This window comes from Setaria viridis, chromosome 1, assembly GCF_005286985.2.
Source record: "Setaria viridis chromosome 1, Setaria_viridis_v4.0, whole genome shotgun sequence".
Taxonomy (NCBI): domain Eukaryota; kingdom Viridiplantae; phylum Streptophyta; class Magnoliopsida; order Poales; family Poaceae; genus Setaria; species Setaria viridis.
The window spans coordinates 35,002,426-35,021,404 of NC_048263.2; the positions used below are offsets into that span (position 1 = coordinate 35,002,426).

Sequence of the window (18,979 nt, forward strand, 5' to 3'; positions counted from 1 at the left end):
CGTGGCGGCAAGGAACAGCAACGAACTCTAATAGCGAGTTGAGCGTGGAGAGGAAGATGAAGGAGCGAGCGTGCTATGGGAGATCGTGCTGAGGCAAATGAAGGAGTGGCGAGCGTGCTGAAGGCAGCTGCCAGCGTGAATCGAGGCGACGCAATTAATGGGGAGTGAAGACGGGCGGACGGGCGGACGGGCAATCGAAGCGAACGGGCGGCGTCGGCTAGGTGCAATCTAGTCCAAAGTTCACCCTGCCATGGCACAACGTCAAGTTTTGTAAAAACGGGCCAAAGGCCCAGAACGTCGACTTTTTTGAGTACGGAGGGAGTATGTATCTCCAACAAGCTCACGTGTGTTTCGCGCGCCAGGTGAAACCGTGGAAGGAGAGGCAGGGTGCAGGAATCGATGCCCAAATAGCACGTACCTAACTCCGTCCAAAACAGGTAGTCTTTCAGCAAATTTACTGGTGAGAAATGAGCATGTTATCCTACAAATTGTGATTGAAAGCTGAGCTGTTTATTTGTTTTTCCGGATCCAAATAAATGCATGCGGATTGTAATTGATTATTTGATTGGCTCGATGTACTTCTCGATATATTTTATTTTATTATTGTGAGCGTTTGCTTTACTCAGATGAGGTTCACTAAGATCTAGTAAAAGACCAATCTTTGTATGATAAAATTTGAAGGTTAAAAGAACATTTATTTTGTACTGGAGGGTGTAAATCGTTGTCACAGCCGATTGGAGACGCTTTGGCTTTGACACGGTCGTTCTTGGATTTCACTGCCGCACCGCGCGCGAGACGGTCATGGCCACTCCACTCGTGCTGCAGGCTGCAGCTCGCCGTCGTGGGTAGAGTGATCCAGCGCACGCGCACCTCGTGTGGAAAGCAGCGAATCAACTGCTCCATGTGTCTACTGCGTTTAGAGGAGGAAGAAAACGTCGTGACGTAACACTGAAACAAGATCTTTCTCCCAACATGGGACCCAAATAAATTAAGAAACTGCCTTGGCCCTCCCCTCCATTCTTCCTAACGCCCACGCTATCTCTTCCTTCTTCCTCCCACCATGAGTCCATGAAGCCACCTCCAGATCCGTCGCCACCGGTGGCCGATTTCACCGCAGGTTAGTGCAAACGGACTATCCGCGCTTCTCTGCTTAACCTTTCTCCCTTTACACACACCCCCACCCCCACCCCCTCGAAGATCTGGTCTCTGTTTGTGCATAATTTAAAACCACTAACATCGATCGCGTCATCGCCACCAGCTCCCTCGCGCGGCCGTGCTTGCCCCATGTTAACCCCGGTCAAGTTTCACCCGAGTAGACGGCGAGCCACCGCGTGTGGAAGGCAGCGAGGCACGTGTACCGTGCTGCTTGTGCTCGGACGGCGCGTAGTAAATTCTCCTGGCGCCAGACTGACAAAGATGACGCTGCGTGGTCTTCCGATCCCGGTGGGGACTGGGGAGATCAGAGCCGTCCGTTGGTTGCGTCCGCGCCCATATATGCCCATGGATGGCAGGGCTCCGCCGGCCACCCACAGTCAGAGAGCACGCCGTCTCCTCTGTCGGCTCCCCGCAAGTCTATGGGACGCCGCATCTGTAGGGTGTGGTTTCCTTTCTTTTCCTCGCACGGTCGATGCGGCGTGGAGAGATGGAGAGCTCGCATCGGGAAGGCAAGAGGAGTTTGCGTGTGGCGGTGGGAGCAGGCCGCGCGGCCGCGGCCCCGGGTGGTGTGACTGATTTGACGCAGCTGCGCTGCCCTGCACCGTCCCTTTGGGGTGTGTTTGGTTACTGGGTTGGACCGGATCGGGTTCGACCTCTTTCATCCCATGTTTGGTTGAAAAATGATGTGGAACGGGTTCAACCCAGATGGGAATATTCCCACTTGATCCGGGTCGAGCGGATTCCTCCAAAATGGACGGACCGCGCGGACCTAGATGGATGCCGTGCGGCTCCGTCTCGTGCTCGCCCGCGCGCCTCCCTCGGTCGCCGCCGGTGCGCGGGGAGGAGCCGGCATCGCCGGGCGGGGAAGAGGCGGTGGTGGCGGGGAGGAGCTGGCATCGCCGGGCGGGGGAGCAGGATGGCGCACGGGTGGAGGCAGGGGCGTCGCCGGGCGGAGGCAGGGGCGGCGTGCGGAGGCCGGCTGGGGAGAGGGAGGGAGGGGCAGTGGCCGGCGGCCGGCGCAGGAGGAGGGAGGGATGAGCGGCGCGCGGCCGGCGCAGGAGAGGGAGGATGGCCAGCGCGGCGTGGGGAGCGGGGGCGGCGAAGGGGCGGCGCGGGGAGCGGGGGCCGCGAAGGGGCGGCGCGGGGGTAGCCGGTCCGAGGAGGAGGCGGCGCAGGGGAGGTGGGGCCCGGCGCGCCGGTGGCCGGGGAGGAGAGAGGAGGAAGGAAGATGGAAGGGAGGGGAAAAGGAAGAAGAGGCTGACAGGTGGGCCTCACGGCTGATAGGTGGGGCCCATAACTAACGGTGTTAAAAGGACATCCATCCCAACCCTCTCAACCTCCTCAACCAAACTAAAGACTGGGTTCAATCCATCCCTCTCCATCTTTTTCATCCAAACACGAGCTGGGTTTACTTCAACCCACAAAAGTGGGTTGACTCCGACCCGACCCACATCGTTCCAAAACCAAACACACCCTTGCAGTTTCGGTACGTCCCATCCCTCCTAATCTCTCTTCGTTGCAGTGAATAATTGCTCAGCGCTACTCGCTCCTCTGCAGCAGCAGCAGCAGCCGGAGCCGTACCGGATTTGCGAGTTGGATGCAAAACAAGCAAACGGCCCGCATGGATGTGGGGGCGCCGAAAGGTTCGGGGCTGATGGTCTTTTTATCTCCTTGGATTCTGGGTGAGCTCATCAGTTTCTGACTGCAGTAAAAGATTCTCTTGCCTGTCCCTGACCCTGAGTTGGAGTGGGGAGCGCCTATCAAGGAGTTACCCAAAATACCAACTTTAACACTATAAAAAACAAGATTCCCATCATATCAAACTTACGGTACATGCATAGAGTACTGAATGTAGATGAAATTAAAAATTAATTGCACAGTTTGGTTGTACTTTGCGAGAAGAATCTTTTAAGTCTAATTAGTCAATATTTGGATAATAATTCACAAATACAAACGAAACGCTACAGTATGCTACAGTACTGACGCACGCAGTGATTTTAGTTGTCCAAAATCTGGCAACGCCCAAGTATCTTTTTGACTAGTGTCTCCGCGACTCTTCGAGCCTTCTGCAAAACGGCAACAATTTGATTCTTTTTTTTTCCGACGAAAAGCAACAATTTGATTCTTTTAACAGCAAAATCACACAAAATAGAGTATAATGAAATAGAATCTCAACAAAGTCTGAAAGTATCAACCGAGGCCAAAGCTTCAAAATGCACGAGTTGAGCTTAGTGATTGATCTACACTTTTTGCGATATCACTTGTACAAACATTTTGGCTAACCGGTTCATCATGGTTTCGTGTAAAGTGCTAAGCAACCTGGATGATATTTATCTGTTTCTTATTTTGAGCGAGACCATTTGAAGTTTTGATACTGCATTGTAGTGTGCAGCCAGTGTTAGCCATATTTCTATAGGTGCTCTGGTTCGATGGTCAAGCTTTTGGTATGACGTGATTGGGCACCGATCCTCCAAATTAAATTTTGACTATTTATCTTATCTTATCTTATCTTATTCATAATTATGAATCCTTTGCATTATAAAATAAAAATGATAGTTAAATTATCGGTTAAAGATTGTAAAATTTAAATCTTGAGATGCATGCCATAGTGTTCATGAATAGTGTCTATGATGCCACGTAAGCAAGATATCATTTTAGAAACCACACTCTCCAACACAAGGTTTCTTAGAAACCACACTCTCCAACCTAAGGTTTCTTGGTGTAGTTTTATAATAAATTCATCATTTCTCCTCTCTACCAATTATATTTGTTCTTCATCTATCATGAAGATACTATACTCTCCCAATGCAAAACTCGGTGGTGTCTAGTGCATAGGTTCTCATGTTGAAACCGATGTCGGTGTTTTAGACCGGCAACCCGCCTAGGGGGTACCCTAGGTGGTCTTTTGTGTGGCGGGTGTCGTCGAGAATCAAGGAATCGATGGTGGCGCAAGGAACACGATTTAGACAGGTTCAGGCCGCTAGATCGCGTAATACCCTATGTTCTATGTATTGATTGTATTGAACTTCTTAGCTGTTGTTTAGAGGGGGTCCCTACCCGCCCTTATATAGTTGGCGGAGCAGGGTTACAGGATGGAGTCCTAGTCGGACATAGTTACAGAGTTCTACTCCTAATCGGTAGAGTAGTTTCCTTGTGTATTCCGACTAGTATTCAGGAGTCCGTGCAGGCTACGTTACCCTGCGGTGTAGCCACCCATATCCTGATCATGTCCGAGTATGTCCCTGAGTGGGCCATACAAGGCCTACTCATGAGCCTGGGGATGTATGCATGACAACTAGATCTTGCATGAGATCCAGTTTCTTCCTCTCTTTATTCTCTTTCTTATTTAATATAGTGATACATGAGCTAAATGTCCTATGTGGCATGATAATTAATGTTATGAAAACCATCCTAATTGGAGGGTTAGGATTGCTCTTACAAACAAAAGTTGAGGTTGAGAGTCTAGCATTAAATGGATGTGTAGAAAATACTTCTAAGTTCTATATTAGTTCTAAGTGCCATGTCATTTATTGATCATTGAGTCGACGAATGAAACTAGATCTCTCAGTACAAAGTTTCACTTCACAATTTCATATGTTAGCATATTATTTAAATGTTTCATCTAAATGACCAATGAGAGTTGATGAGTGTGTAGATGAAACACAAATCCTCTCAGTGGAGTTTCATTCCAGTTTCATGCTCTTGGTAACTGTGTACACAAGTTTCATCCTCATGAAACTCTGTTCTTCTCTTCCATCATAAATTACATGTCATGTCATCACTTTTACCTATATGGCATGCTATTTAATAAGAATAAAACTCATATGACACTTGCATTGAGAATGGCCTTAGGCCAGTTCCAAGTTTCCATCCCTCCAATTAGGATGGTTTCATGGCATTTAGAATCAAATGTTAGCATTGGATACCGTGTCAAGTTTGACCCGCTGTCTTACATATTAGGATGGAGGGAGTAGTAGGCAAAGGCATCTCTCTCTGAATCTCAAATGAGTTAATTTGATGGACTGTCCTAGCAAAGAGCCAAATTTTTGGCTAGGTTTTCCTCAAAAACTCTTCTTACCCATGGAGTACTCTTCATTTTCAGACTGCACGAAATGTCACCTCCAAGCTCTAGCTAATGCGGCGAGAGGAGTGATGCACAAATGTTGTACTAAGTTACTACCACGCGGGCACTCGTGTAATATACAGGAGAGAAGTCGTGGCAGAAGTCTGGCATGCAAAGAAGGTACCCTCGGCCCGGGCAGATGTGCACACAAGAGGGTTGGTATAACTTGCATCGCATGGAGCTATGGCAGAAACATTTTACGTCTCAAAAAAAAAGCTGATAAGCTCATTCACAGGTAAGCTTTGGTCCCAACAATATGTTAGGCACTGTCAAATTTGTTTTCTCTAGGCTGGTTGAAATTTATTTTGTGACAATACTTCTACCAACCTTATGAATATTTCGCTATGAAGTTTGCAAGGAGTGTTTAGTAGCTGAAATACAACTCTAAAAATGACAAACAATCATCTTCTCAGCTTTTCTGTCCCTGGAAATGCGTTTATAGCCTTCCTCTTGCAACTCTAAGGGCTGACCATAAAAAATCTCTAGGGTCTCTGGAATGTAGAAATGAAAAATACAGTAATATAGAATTCAAATTTTTCCCCTATGGTAGAGGCAACCAAAGAATGAATATACAATGAGTAACTTGATGGATGGCAAGCTTGTGAGAATACTAACGACTCTCTAAATGAGCCTGAAACTATACATATTTTTATGGTGTGCCTTGTCAACTAACACCATAGCTTTGAAATGCATTGAGTTGAGCTCGGTAAATGGTGGTACACACCAGGGATGGACTTTGGGGGAAACTAGATCTAGTGGGGGCATACCATAAGAATTAGCAGATTCTTTTGAGGCATGTAATGGTGACAACAATATTGATTAATTTAGCTTAAAAATCTTGAGTGAGGGCATGTGCTCTCACTCGCTTGAACCTAGGTACGTCCCTGGTACACACTACAGCATGTTGAGTTTCAGCTTTATTTTTCTTCCAAAATTGTTTTATTTTATAAGCTGATCTATAGTTTGCATGTGGTTCTAGCTCGTCCAGTGATCTGCATACAGAAACACCAATATTCCAAGCAGTGCCATCATAATACAAAACTGCGAGAAAGAAAAAAGAAAAAGGTGCAACGTCATGTTTATGGTCACACCTTTCACTAGTAGAAAATTTGGCATTAGTCCCGGTTGATAGGCCTTAAATCTCTCTAAAATCCGTCCAGGATAAAATTTTCGAGACGAAAGGGGGTCTTTAGTCCCGGATCGTTCAATTGGGACTAAAGACCTCCTAACTGGGACTAAAAAGTTTCGAAAAAAATAAAAAAAAACGCCCCACGCGGGCTGGCTGGGGTTTTACATTAGCTGGGGCTAGGGACTGGAGTTTTATATCTCATGTTGGCAAAGACGTTACTATCTGGTCTTGAGAACGTGCTGTAATTCAAGGTGAAACCCCAGTTCTGCCCAGTTTAAGATGCAGTTAACTTTTGTTGCTTATCTTATTATCAAATTGCCCAGTTTAAGATGTAGTTAACTTTTGTTGCTTATCTTATTATCAAATCATCAAGATATAGGATGATCCATATACTAGCATGACGCAGCTGCAGGCAAGCTGCAAGCGGCACAAGCAATGGCTGCACCGCTGCAGTGCGTACAGCAATATAAAGCGCGAGTGAATTTACAGATGTCGCGTCTTTAGTCGTGGAGGATGTATTTGTTGATCTACTGTCAAGGGAATTCATAGGGCGCTCTAAGCGGGGGGCCGCGTCTCCACACTATAGCATGGTTCTCCCATCGAGTACCGAACAGGTTGCGATATACTGCTAAACGCTCCCTTTTTTTTCTTTTTGTAACGAACTGAAAGAAAGCCCCTTGCAAACAAAAACCCGGACACCCGCACACTGGCAGGATGACCAATGCCGGAACGGAACCTAGGTCACTGCATAGTAAATTACGCCTACAAATAAGATCAACCGGACATTCATTTAGTCAAAACCTCAACAGGTACCTGGGGGCATGATAAGTGACAGATGCAAAGGGAAATTACGAGACAAGTCTATTACAATACTAGCTAGCAATTACAAATTATTTGCCCAAACCTTTAGACTCACTAAATAGAACAGACTCCACTACACAGCAAGCATGCCGCCCTCTCTGATCAGGTCCATCAGCATCATCAGTACCGCTTCTTTGCAGAATTAAAATTATTGGATTTTGTACTTGCTTTGTCGAGGCGGTGAAAGGTCGTAACCATCGTCACAAAAGAAGACATGCCAACGGTATATACCAACACGAGCTGAATGCGTGGGCCAAAATGTCTAAGCCATGCCAGGAACCGCGTCTTTGATGTTCTACAATAAAGGAAGTACAGAAGCACAGCATTGTTAGATCAGTATAAATGTTTAAGAAATGAGAAAGATAACGCCTATACATTTTGAAATAGTGAAGAAAAAGCACAGAGCTACAAGAATGTTTGGCCTTAGTATTCCACTATTGATATTAAAGCTGTAGCTAAAAAACTCAGATATAGTGTAGAGCTTGCCTGTCGCTTTATATGTGAGGTAAAACAGTACAATACATCCTTCAATGTGAAACAACCTACTAGTAGGTTAAAACAATAATGCACATGGGATTGACTACAATCAACAGTATCCTTACTCTTTCCTTTCCACCGAGAGGAACCTCTTCTGCTGTAAGCACTTCACACCCTCGGTCCCAACAGGGAAATGCTGCCAGCCCTGCAGCAACAATTCCAATCAGTATTAATGGTAAACAATAATCATAGCAAACAAGTTAATTGTGACCCAAAATTATTTACTAAACTCAAGTTTCAGATAGAGCAGCCTGTTCCTTGTCAACAGAAGAAAATATTAGCCAGCAGATTAGTTTTCTAGAACATGGCTTTGTACTAACAGTTAGCAGAAGTCGTGGACAACAAAGATAATACTATCAAAACCTACTTTCAGTAAAAGGGACAGGTCTGAAATCTCCAGAGCCTAGGTGTAATTCCATAGGCATTAGTATTACGATCAATTGGGTAGAAGTAAGAGTTCAGGCTTCAACATTAAAATAACTACACAAAACAACTAACAAACACCATGATTCCACCATAAGCACACAAAGAAGGAAATTGTTTTCAAACAAAATTCAAAACATTAGATGATAACAGCAATAGAGAATATATCAGTAACGGGGCATCAAAAAATAGATTCAATGGGAAAATCTTTATTGAAAAAGGGGGGACCAGATTCAATGGAACCCAAAGGTTTTCTGGCATACTGCTGAACTGTGCTCTTCAGTGCATTAATCAAAGCTTAGCAGATGGCAGTGGCAAAATTGAATATATACTTAAACATGTAAGCCATGTTGGCCCTAAATGTAACTTTTTTAGGTTTGCTGTGTTGGGTATAAAGAAAATGTTGGGCCCCAGATATTGTGACAATGGCCATCACTAAATTTCTGAGTTGCACAACCAAATCCAGCAATCCCAGGAGTACTCTTTAACCAATGCACCCCCAGCCCTTAAGACCCACCCAATCCTCGAGCTCTCAGGGTAAACACCGTTTGAAGCCTAATGAACTGAGTTGCAATTCTATGATACCATGTTATTCACAGTTCAGATGCAATGCATATGAAATGAATGGAACATTCAGATAGCACTCCGTGATTAAGATAGGGGACGAGGACGCCCCACTGATAAATGACCTACCCTGAAGGAACTGAAGCAAATGTGTGGGGGTGGCATCTCGTGATGCTGGAGGATAACACAAATGAATGATGCTATTGCTACCACTCAGTGTGGACAGCAAGGAAAGCAACTTGCTTCAATGCCAGGTTTGACGAACGAGTTTATACGGTGAATCAGCAAAGAGGTGAATTCTGATTGGGCAAATTGTAATGTGCATTCAAGGAATTGCTATCACTCCGAGTTTATACGAGTAATGAAAATTGTGACGAGTTTTCCCCTTCGGTCAATAAGAAAAAATGATGCCTCTTGCCTGGATCATTCAAGGAGTTCAGGTGCCTAGATTACGAAATCAACTGAAGTGAGGAGCAAGGTGCGATTTTTACGCAAGCGGGCCAACTACGAAGCCAGGTCCTAAATTGAATACGTGGTCTCACCTGGAAATTAGGGACGCCGCGGGTGCGCGCCGCAGTACCAGTAGCGGCAGGAGACATGAAGGTCCTCATCAGCTGGGCCGCTGGTTCGGGATGCGGAACCAATAGCTCCGCGGGGCGGAGCGACGGCAGCGTCGGGGATCGGAGGATCTCTGCCCCGCGTTGGCTCATCATCGAAGGAGCTGCTGAGGGTCCCGATAGGCGGCGGAAAACCCTCCCCAACGCCGAGCGCAACATCGCCATCTCTTGTTCTTCACCTCCTCTTCAACTCCTCTCCTCCTCTCTCTCTGGTCGGGTCGGGTCGGGTCGATTAGGGTTGGCTGCTGTTCTGTTCTGTTCGGGTGCTGCGGCGCAAAATATAGGTAGGGGTTACTCCTACGATCCGGACTGAATTCCACTTTTCCCTCTGACTCGGCTCCCTTCTCGACTAGGACTCCAGCGTTAAACCTTGGCAGACGGGGGTCCGCGTGGAGCAGGCCCGTCGAGACCGGCGGGGCGCGCGGGGGTGATTGAGGTAGTCATTTGAACTAATATTTTATTTTAGCTAGCATGCACTTTACAGAGCATGCACTTTATAGGTTTTCTAGTTCAGGCATGGTTTAGTTACTCTTGTTTATTTTTAAGGTCTGTTTGGATACGCACTCATAATCTTTAGAAGTGTTCTAAACTTTAGCAGCTAGAAATTAGTAGTCCTAAAATTTGCGAGTGGGTTGTTTGGATGGAATCATAATCTTTAGGATGTTAGAGGGAAAACGACTTTTGTACCCCTAATTACTCTTGTAACCCTGCTCTGTTTCTAGCGCTGCCCCTGCCCTGGTTATGGCGAGCAACGCTGCTTCTGGCGCGCAAGCGCTGGCTGCCGTTCTTTTTTTTTTGCCGACCCTTTTTCTTAACTTTATCAATAAAATATTTTTGCAATGTCCAATAAACATTAAGCACAGTCCATCGTCAATGTCATTACAACTCAAAAATACAAAACCTCTACGATCTATTGAACAAAGCATTAGCTATATTATCACAGAATTCGCTCATATTTTGGTCTCCGTCTGACTCTTCGGTATTTCCCTCATGTCCTTCAGAGCTTGATTCTTGGGCTAAAGGAACAAAATTTTCATCACGATCACATATATGAAAGGCCCTATCCGCATTATCGTTCTCCCTAATAAAATTGTGAAGTGCCATACATGCTACTATTATTTTGCTTTGCTTTCCATTGGAAAACTGTGGAGCACCATGCTGCAACTTCCTCAAATCAGGACGTTTCTGCAAGTAAGATGTGATTCTAAGCAGGAGCACTACATCCTGAAAATAAAAGGGTTAGTTGAAAATTTATTTCTCACCTCTGTATGTATATCCCACCACCAGTTAGGAGCTAGCACTGTCCCATATGAATTTCTACCTAGACCTGATTCCTTCTGTAGGCTTTTTCAAAAGGTATATATCCTTTTCAATTGATCTCTTCTATTCCTAAATTGAGAGAGGTCATGCTTCAAACCAGTAGCCATGTAGTACTTTTCCTGAATTATCTTCAACCCTCTAGTAGACATGTTGCCTTTGGGACAGTTTCCTTGTCTAATTTGCTCAACTGACAAATCACATAAGATCCCAATATTCCTTTCTGTCCACTGTACTTTGTCACTTTTAATCTATTGGATACCAATACAAAAATTACTGTACTATAATAAAACAGCCAATATAGTTTCTAAAATGTTGTCTGTATTTCAAGGCAACACACTAATTCAAGTCAACAAAGTAATTCAGCAACTAATTCAGGTAGTATGTAGGCAACTAATTCAGCAACTAATTCATCAATTTATCTAGACACAAATTGCAGAATACATGAAGCCACAATTTCATCAAGTCACTACATTCAGAATGTCACAATTTCAAGACACAATTTCAGCAAGTCACAATTTCAGAAAGTCACAATTTTAGCAAGCCACAATTTCATCAAGCCACATTTTCATCAAGCCACAATTTCAGCAATTCACAATTTCAGAAAGTATGAAGTTCTTAATTCACCCTAATTTCATACTAGGATACATGATCTAGGCAGTAATTCACTATAAATTCATACTCACTCACTTCTAGACAGCAATTCAATTAGTACCAAGGGAGCAAGTATGAAGTTTTACCTTTGAGGCAGGAAACACAACTTCCACAGCTGCATCGTCAACGACATTGTGTTCATAGACATCAAAAACATCCTCTGGAGGGCCTGAATTTCCTCCACCATGATCACCACCTCGACGGTCTCCTCCATGACCTGCACTGCCAAAACCACCACCGCCAAACAATGACCTTGCACGCCCTACTCCACCTCTACTACCAGGCTCTCTGCTGCCGCCGGCCCCTCTGCTGCCACCAGCTCCTTTGAATGCTCCACCATTTGGACCTGCATTGCGAGCCGCGCGTATGCCAAGAGTACGGCTACCGCGGCCCCGGGGAACATCATCTCCCCGAAGGTAGTCTGAGTACGTGCTTAGATCTACAAACTCCTCAGCCTGGGAGTTGAGGTCCAAGTTCTCCAAGCCGTGATGGGGGGGCACTGGAAGACTCGGACTGAGAGAAAAAATGAATTTGGCAGGGGCGAATTTGTGGATCGGCCTGGGGGAACAAATCCTCCAATCTGTCATCGTCGTTGCCCGCCATGAGGAACCGACGGATCTTTGGTGGCACGGCGGAGGACTGGAGGGGTTGAGGAAATCGTGGATCTTGTGGACGGCGTGGGGAGCCCCTGACCTCCTGGATCTGCGGGTGGGTGGGCAATAGGTTGAGGAGACGACGACCGAAGGAAGAGGTGACGGCGGGAGGAGATGGTGGCGGGGAAAGGTGGAGGAGGCGGCAAGAGTAGGAGGCGGCGGTGAAGGGAGGAGATGGCGGCGGCGAAGATAGATGCCCCGGAAGGATGCGGCGAAGGGGGGAGATGGTGGCGGCCAAGGGATGAGATGGCGGCGGCGAAAGGAGTAGGGGACGGCGGAGGTAGGAGGTGGCGGTAGGAAGAGGAGGAAGCGGCGGAGGGAGGAGGTGGCGGCGGAGCGTGCAGATGCGATAGAAGAGCGGAAAGAAAGAGATGCGTGCGGGAGAAGAGCCGGGGGAGGAAGGATAGGGTGCGGCCGTGGAGAGAGAAGGGGAGGGGCAACAAAGGTAAAGGATGGTTTGGGGACCACTTTTAGGAGAAAAATGACCCATTAGGATGGTTTGGTCCTCCTAATGAAAACAGCCCTCCTAAATATTATGAGTGTACTTTTAGGACCTATGTTTGGATGCACAAGTTCTAAAAGTGAACTAAAAGTGAAGTCCTAAAGACTATGAGTGTGTATCCAAACAGGCCCTTAGGGGGTGTTTGGTTCCACCTTGCTAAACTTTAGTTGCTAAAGTTTGCTAAAGTTTAGCGACTTTTAGTTGCTAAATTGCCAAACACCCTTGCTAAAACTTGCTAAAGTTAAGTTACTAAAGTGCACTTTAGCAAGTTTTTGGTTGCTAAAACTTGCTAAAAGGTGGGCTGGACAACCTATACCCCTCATTTATTGCTTGTCTCCCCCTCCTGCGCACCTTTAATAAGGGTAGATAGGTTCTTTTATAGCTTATTAAATGCCTTTTAGCAAAGGGAACCAAACAGCCTTGGCTAAACTTTAGCAACTAAAGTTTAGCAACTTTTAGCACCTAAAGTTTAGCAAGAGGAACCAAACAGGCCCTTAGCACCCATCACATCGAATGTTTAGATACCAATTAGGAGTATTAAATGTAGACGATTTACAAAACCCATTACATAAGTGGAGGCTAAACGGCGAGACGAATCTATTAAGCCTAATTAGTCCATGATTTGATAATGTGTTGCTACAATAAACATTTGCTAATGATGGATTAATTAGGCTAGCGGTCAACACTAAGGCTTTTAGGCATCATTCCTGGTGTCTCAAGCCTATGTTTGTTCATGTGAGAAATCTTGTATTTGTTTCCCCCACCATCTTTCATCACCTCAATCAAACAGCCTTATAGTGTTAGGAAAATCCTATTCAAAGTAGATAGGTCGTATTCATCAAATTCTTTTGTACATTCTCAATCAGCTCATCCATATTCCTAGAGGTTGTACCATAGGCTAATGATTGAAGAGAAGGTACATTCATATCTGAGGAATTGGGAGGTTGGTTGATGATCCGTATGTCCAGCCCTGTCTGTTCTACAGCAGCAGCAAATTGTTCATCATACACAGGCACGTGAGAAGGGGTATTATCTTGCTGGATCCAAATGGTCTTTCTTGCATCTTCTCGAGGCCATCGTGCAACAATAGCTGGTAGAACTTTAGCAATCATATACGACCTCATAATATCTTGATGTACCTTGATAGACTTGGTGACTAGGGTTCCCCTTCCTCCCTCTGCTATGACTTCCTTTTGCTGGTTCCAATATGAAATGAATTGAAGTTAGGATCACAAATGAGTACCACAAACTAATGTAAGAAAGTGAAACAAGTATGGTACCTTTCTGATAAATGCCCACACTCTTATCTTTCTATCAAAAGTACAATTACCTTTATCATCATATCTAGGTCTGGCCACTGCCGTCAGGAACATGACTTTACCAATATAATTCTTATTTAGCACGATCTTGTACGGTTCCTCCTCTCCAGGGAGAAAATAGTAGTTCTTATCTTTTATTTAGTACCACTTCTCGTCTAGGTGGATGATGTTTTCCATTTCGATGAACTTAGGTTCATTTGGCAATGTCCTTTGATCTAACATGAAAATACACCATCCTAGTCTCTCTTTCTTGTTTGCTTCTATCAATAGAGGCTTTAGTGTGTTGGAGTGGCGTCGTAGTTGCTCTTGCTTGAACCACCTATGTAGAGTGCTTTTTGTTACACCATGGATTCAGCTAGTAGTCCTTTTGCGTAAGGGAACACTAAAAACCTCATATAGATCAGCTTGTATCTTTTTTTGCGGTTACAGTTCTTAGGATTCCTTGAATTAACATCCACTGGTCTTCCTTGTGCACGACACTCCTTCACTCTCCGCCAAACACGTTGCACTTGATACCTACTAAGTTGTAACATTTCAGCAACTCTAGCTGTAGTGTTCCTTTTTAATCTTCCATGTATACTTCTCTCGAGCAATGCCGCATAAATTTCATGCCTTTCAATTTTTGTCAAATTTCTGGACTGATGTGAAATATTTTCATTTGCATGGTCATGTTCAAAATCTGAATCCTATAATTCATCTTCATGAAAGGCTATGTCTGAAGTATCAGCGTCTACACCATAGTCTCGCATGTACTTGATTATATCTGTTGGAGGGAAATATTAACAACCTCCCGAAGCCCATGGAAACAACAAAACATAAAGACCCAGGCCCACCTAAGATAACAAAGATCGACCGACGGCGGCCCAACGCGGGAGGAGAGAGCCGTGCTCCGCCTCGCCCGACCCCGTGTCCCGGGGTCGGGCGTCCCCGACCCCCGGAGGACCGAGTTCCGCCTCGCCCGACCGTGGGTCTGGGGTCGGGAGCGCCCGACCCCCCGTCGCAGGTCTCCGCCTCGCCCGACTCCAGGCATAAAGGGTCGGGCTACCTCGGGCTCCCCAGACAAGTATCCGCCTCGAGTGCGGATCCCGTGGGCCCCCTGTCAATCTCGCCATAAATGCACCGAAGAGCTGTCAGGGGGAAGGATATCCGCACCCCCCACGCAACCTGCCGCAAGTACCCATGCGCGGCCGCATAGTACTTGCTACAGTAGCTGTGACTTCCTCCGGTTGGCCACAGGGCACTCATGGCCTGCACCGCCCGGAGCAGGGGGAAGCCTCGCCCGCTCTCGTGCCCCGCGCGCCCGACGGCAGAGATGCGACGTCCGCTCTCCGCGGGCCGTCAGTAGATGGCAGGATCTGCCGCCTCCCCCAACGGACACGAGGGTCGCGATGAAATGCCATCATCACGCCCGGCGGCTACAGTCACCAAGGAAGCCATCGATAGGACGCAACGCCGGCCACCTTCCTCCAGCAAACACGCCGGTGGAAGGCGACGGGCGGCGAGGACACCGGTGACCTAGGAACTTGTTTCCACCCTTTTCGTGTTGTTTTTTACCTAGCTATGTTTATCTCTTTACTTCTCCCCACACTCGGTCTCGCCTGTAACCCCGGTGGTCTCCTTACGCTATAAAAGGGGAATCGGGGGCCTGAGACAGGGGGGCGACGCACAACTAAAAGCACCACAATGCTTCCAAGCCAACAGGACACACGCACACACCCTTCTAGAGCATCAGTGCACACCCAAGAGACCTGGGACCAGTTCCCTCTCTCGCACTTCTGTAACCCCTACTACAGAACCCCGCGTGGATAACACGAGCAGCTCCTGATATTGGACGTAGGGCGTTCCTTTGCCCGAACCAGTCTAAACCCCGTGTCTCCCACGCCACCATCTGAAGCCTTACGCGCATAAAAGAAATTTACTAGTCTAAGTCTTGACCCGCAAATCTTGACAACGACAATATCTATAATGAAAAAAGGTGATAAGTTCTTTTACCTAATATTGTAGCCCAAAGGTTACTTGTTTGATCGCTTTCTAATGAATGTGCCACGTTATAAAATGATTGGTAGTCTTGGTAGACTGATATAATTAAGAGAACACGTTACCATCATTTGGTTGTTGCAGCTCAGAAACATCAACATTGAGATCTAATCCATGCATAGCAACCTACTCATCTTCATGGAGAAGATGGGACTGAGCTTCTTCAAGCCGGTGGACTTCATCTGCTTGCTCATCTGGTGGTTCTCCATTAAGATCAGGCAAGCAATATTTAGCTACTTCATTTGGTATTGTGTTTAGATCATTGGCCATGACTGATGGTGAAGTGGATTGCAGGCTATAATGGACGATTTGGAGCATGTGATGTGCCTATATAGTGGGGCACTGCTGCTATGGTGCACAACAGTTCAAATTTTGAATGTGTATGTAATGGCATCACTTTTCTCTTTGTAATGGTTTAGATTGGTGTGATTTTTCTCTTGGGAGATTCTGAAGTGTAAACGTGGCACACAACTAGCTTTCAAGTTTATTTTGATGCTCGAGTGTAAACGTGATACACAACTGGCTTTCACTTTTATTTTTCAACCTGTGCAATCATTATTGCTATTCTTAGTCCATCCATAACCTTTAAATAGGGGTAATCATATCATTTGCTATCTACACTAATTTGCTCTCCTATTCCTTAAAATGCACCTATATTGGGACAGAGGGAGTATCTGGTGTGGGCGGCGGTTTGCATTCCGCGGGGAATCCTAGGTCCCGCTCGATAGATCCTGCGCTCTTATCAGAAACCGTTGCGAAGTCGATACGTCACGGCCCCATCAATATAAGCCGTAGGGAGGGGACCTTTGGCTTACTTGGTCACCAATTCTCCTTCCGCTTCTCATCTTCTTCCTCGCACCATCTCCACCCTTCTCTTCACCTTCGCTATGGCAAGGGCCGGGGTGACCGCACGAGCCGCCGGGCGACCCCGTCGACGGGTGACGCTTGGGCTCCCTCTGCATCGTGGGTGCTAGTGATATCCACCCATGCGGGCAAGGCGTATCCTTGTCGTGCCTGTTGGGGCAACCCCTCCGGCTGGCCGATCTTCACCCATGGGTGCTTGGGAGTGGCTGGATCTGGCCTAAGGTGGGATTGATCCATCCCTTCTCGGTGCCCCGTCCCTGCTCAGTGGTCGCTGCGGGTGGGGAGCTTGTGTCATTCAACCGGCTGACAAGTGGACTGGTCAGGATTAGCACGCTGCGGCTGCTCGGAGTGTGTTGCAGCCCTTGACACTGACATAAGACTGCTGATGTCGTCCATGTTGTTGCTACTTGGGTGTGAACACGCACTCGTGCAGGAGCACCTGCCGAAATCTTTGCTCGACTATGTGCTGGAGTCAGCAACGGCGACGCCCTCGGGCATCATTATATTACCCTTCCTAAAGGTGTAGTCATGGTGCTTCTTGCATGTTATGGTGGTTCTTCGATGAAAATCTTTTCTGGCTTGCCGGACAGGCAGCATCAGTGTCATGTACGTCGTGTTCTCCTTTGAGAGGTCGCTTAGGAGATTCGTTTTATGCGGTTTGGTGGCTATGGGATTTGATTTAGGTGCCTTACGACCACGATTATGCCTAGTTCAGCTAGGTCGTTGGTTTTTGTTGCGGTGTTTAGTCCTAATTTAGCTAGATACCGCAATCGTGTTTTGTGTGGTTTTTGCTCCGTTTCCTAACTGAACGACGTACCGTTTGAACTTATTTCTCTTAATATGAGGCAGCTTCTTCGTAGATGAAGCTGTAGTGCTTCTGTCTTTTAGTTTAAAAAAATGTATAATTGTGTACCATGCAACAACAATTAGGAGGAAACACCGGAACATCTCTTCCTAAAATTATCCTTTATCTCGATAATACTGGAACATTATCAATATTTTAGTCACATCACAGCTAACAATATACCAATGGTTAGAGGGCATGTTTGGTTTGAGTTGCTTATTATAAGCAATTTCTTAAAGTTGCTTATTTTTAGTTCAGCTGTTTGGATACCCTTGCTTATAAGCATTGAATGAGGTGGATATTGTCATGTTTGCCCCTAATTCTTGAGAGAGAGAGGGAGGATAACCAGACATTCAATGAGGACAAGAGGTGTAAAGTGCTAAAAATAAGCAGCCCCATAAGCAACCCAATAAGCAAGAGTGATTGGTTTCATAAGCAAATAAGTTGTTTATTTTAAGTTGCTTATGCATAACCAACCCAAACCAAACAGGGCCAGAGTCATCCATTCATCAGGTAGCTATTCCATTCTTCATGGAAATTACCATCCTCGTATCCCGGAGCACTTGGGCCCTAAGAAATGGAGTGATCTTCACATTGCAGCCATAATTGACTCGTGCAAAGTTACTTTCAAGTTTCAAGTATGAATTTGCTACAGTTATTCATGGCGCAAAGAAGTATTTTTTTCACAGATGTTAGAATAGCTGCATTCTCCTTTGTAATCAGCTCTTTCGTTTTCCTTTTTTTTCCCTTTATAAATGTTTTTATTTAGTATCCTTTGGCAGGGCTTATGGTTTTGGGTCAAAAAAGTTGGCCCGCGTCTGGCCCGTGCCAACCAACGGGTCAGATTTTTGGCCCGCACCGGACCCTCACATGGTTGGGTTGGGTCGGGTTAAACCCATGTTTTTATGTGTAATTTTTGGGTTGGGTCGGGTTTTTTGGATTTTGGGTTAAAAAGTTTGCCCTCTGTCCGATCCGTGTTTTAGATCGGGTCATAAATATCGGTCCGCGCCCTAACCATGGAAGGGTGGGAAGGAAAGAGAAGTAGGAAAGGATTAAAAAGGGAGTCGGAAGAAAAGAGAGAAAAAAAGAAAAATAGAAAGGAGGATAAGAAACAAGAAAAGAGATAAGGCTATTATAGTCATTTCACCTGAAGAAACCTTTTTACCAAATATATTTCCAACAAACAAGCTAAAAGAAAAAAGAAAAATAGAAAGAGAAGAAGAAACAACAAAAGAGATAAAGTTATTATGGTCATTTCACTTCTTCTTACTAATCCGTAAATCAGAATAAACCATTTTATCAAATATTTTTTCAAACCAAAAGTGAGCCACCTCTATTTTTAGACGAGTGCCGTGCCAAACGAACCCCTCGTGGACGCCC

At 45.9% G+C, this 18,979-nt stretch overlaps 1 protein-coding gene and 1 long non-coding RNA gene across 3 annotated transcripts; one reads left to right on the forward strand and one right to left on the reverse strand.

Moving 5' to 3' along the window:
• Window positions 1-672: 672 nt before the first annotated feature.
• Window positions 673-16,548, forward strand: LOC117843116 (uncharacterized). Of its 2 annotated transcripts, XR_004637609.2 has the most exons (4): window positions 673-1,117; window positions 2,678-2,837; window positions 5,258-5,513; window positions 15,976-16,548. It is a non-coding gene; the product is annotated as an uncharacterized lncRNA (long non-coding RNA). The 2 variants fall into 2 exon arrangements; XR_004637608.2 differs by lacking the exon at window positions 15,976-16,548 and having other exon boundaries at window positions 5,258-6,709.
• Window positions 7,177-9,762, reverse strand: LOC117843105 (uncharacterized). The gene is made up of 3 exons (XM_034723673.2): window positions 9,335-9,762; window positions 7,871-7,950; window positions 7,177-7,563 (listed from the first exon to the last, which is right to left on the reverse strand). Exons 1-3 carry the CDS (start codon window positions 9,572-9,574, stop codon window positions 7,389-7,391), a joined length of 495 nt encoding a protein of 164 aa, XP_034579564.1. The 5' UTR covers window positions 9,575-9,762; the 3' UTR covers window positions 7,177-7,388.
• Window positions 16,549-18,979: the final 2,431 nt, after the last annotated feature.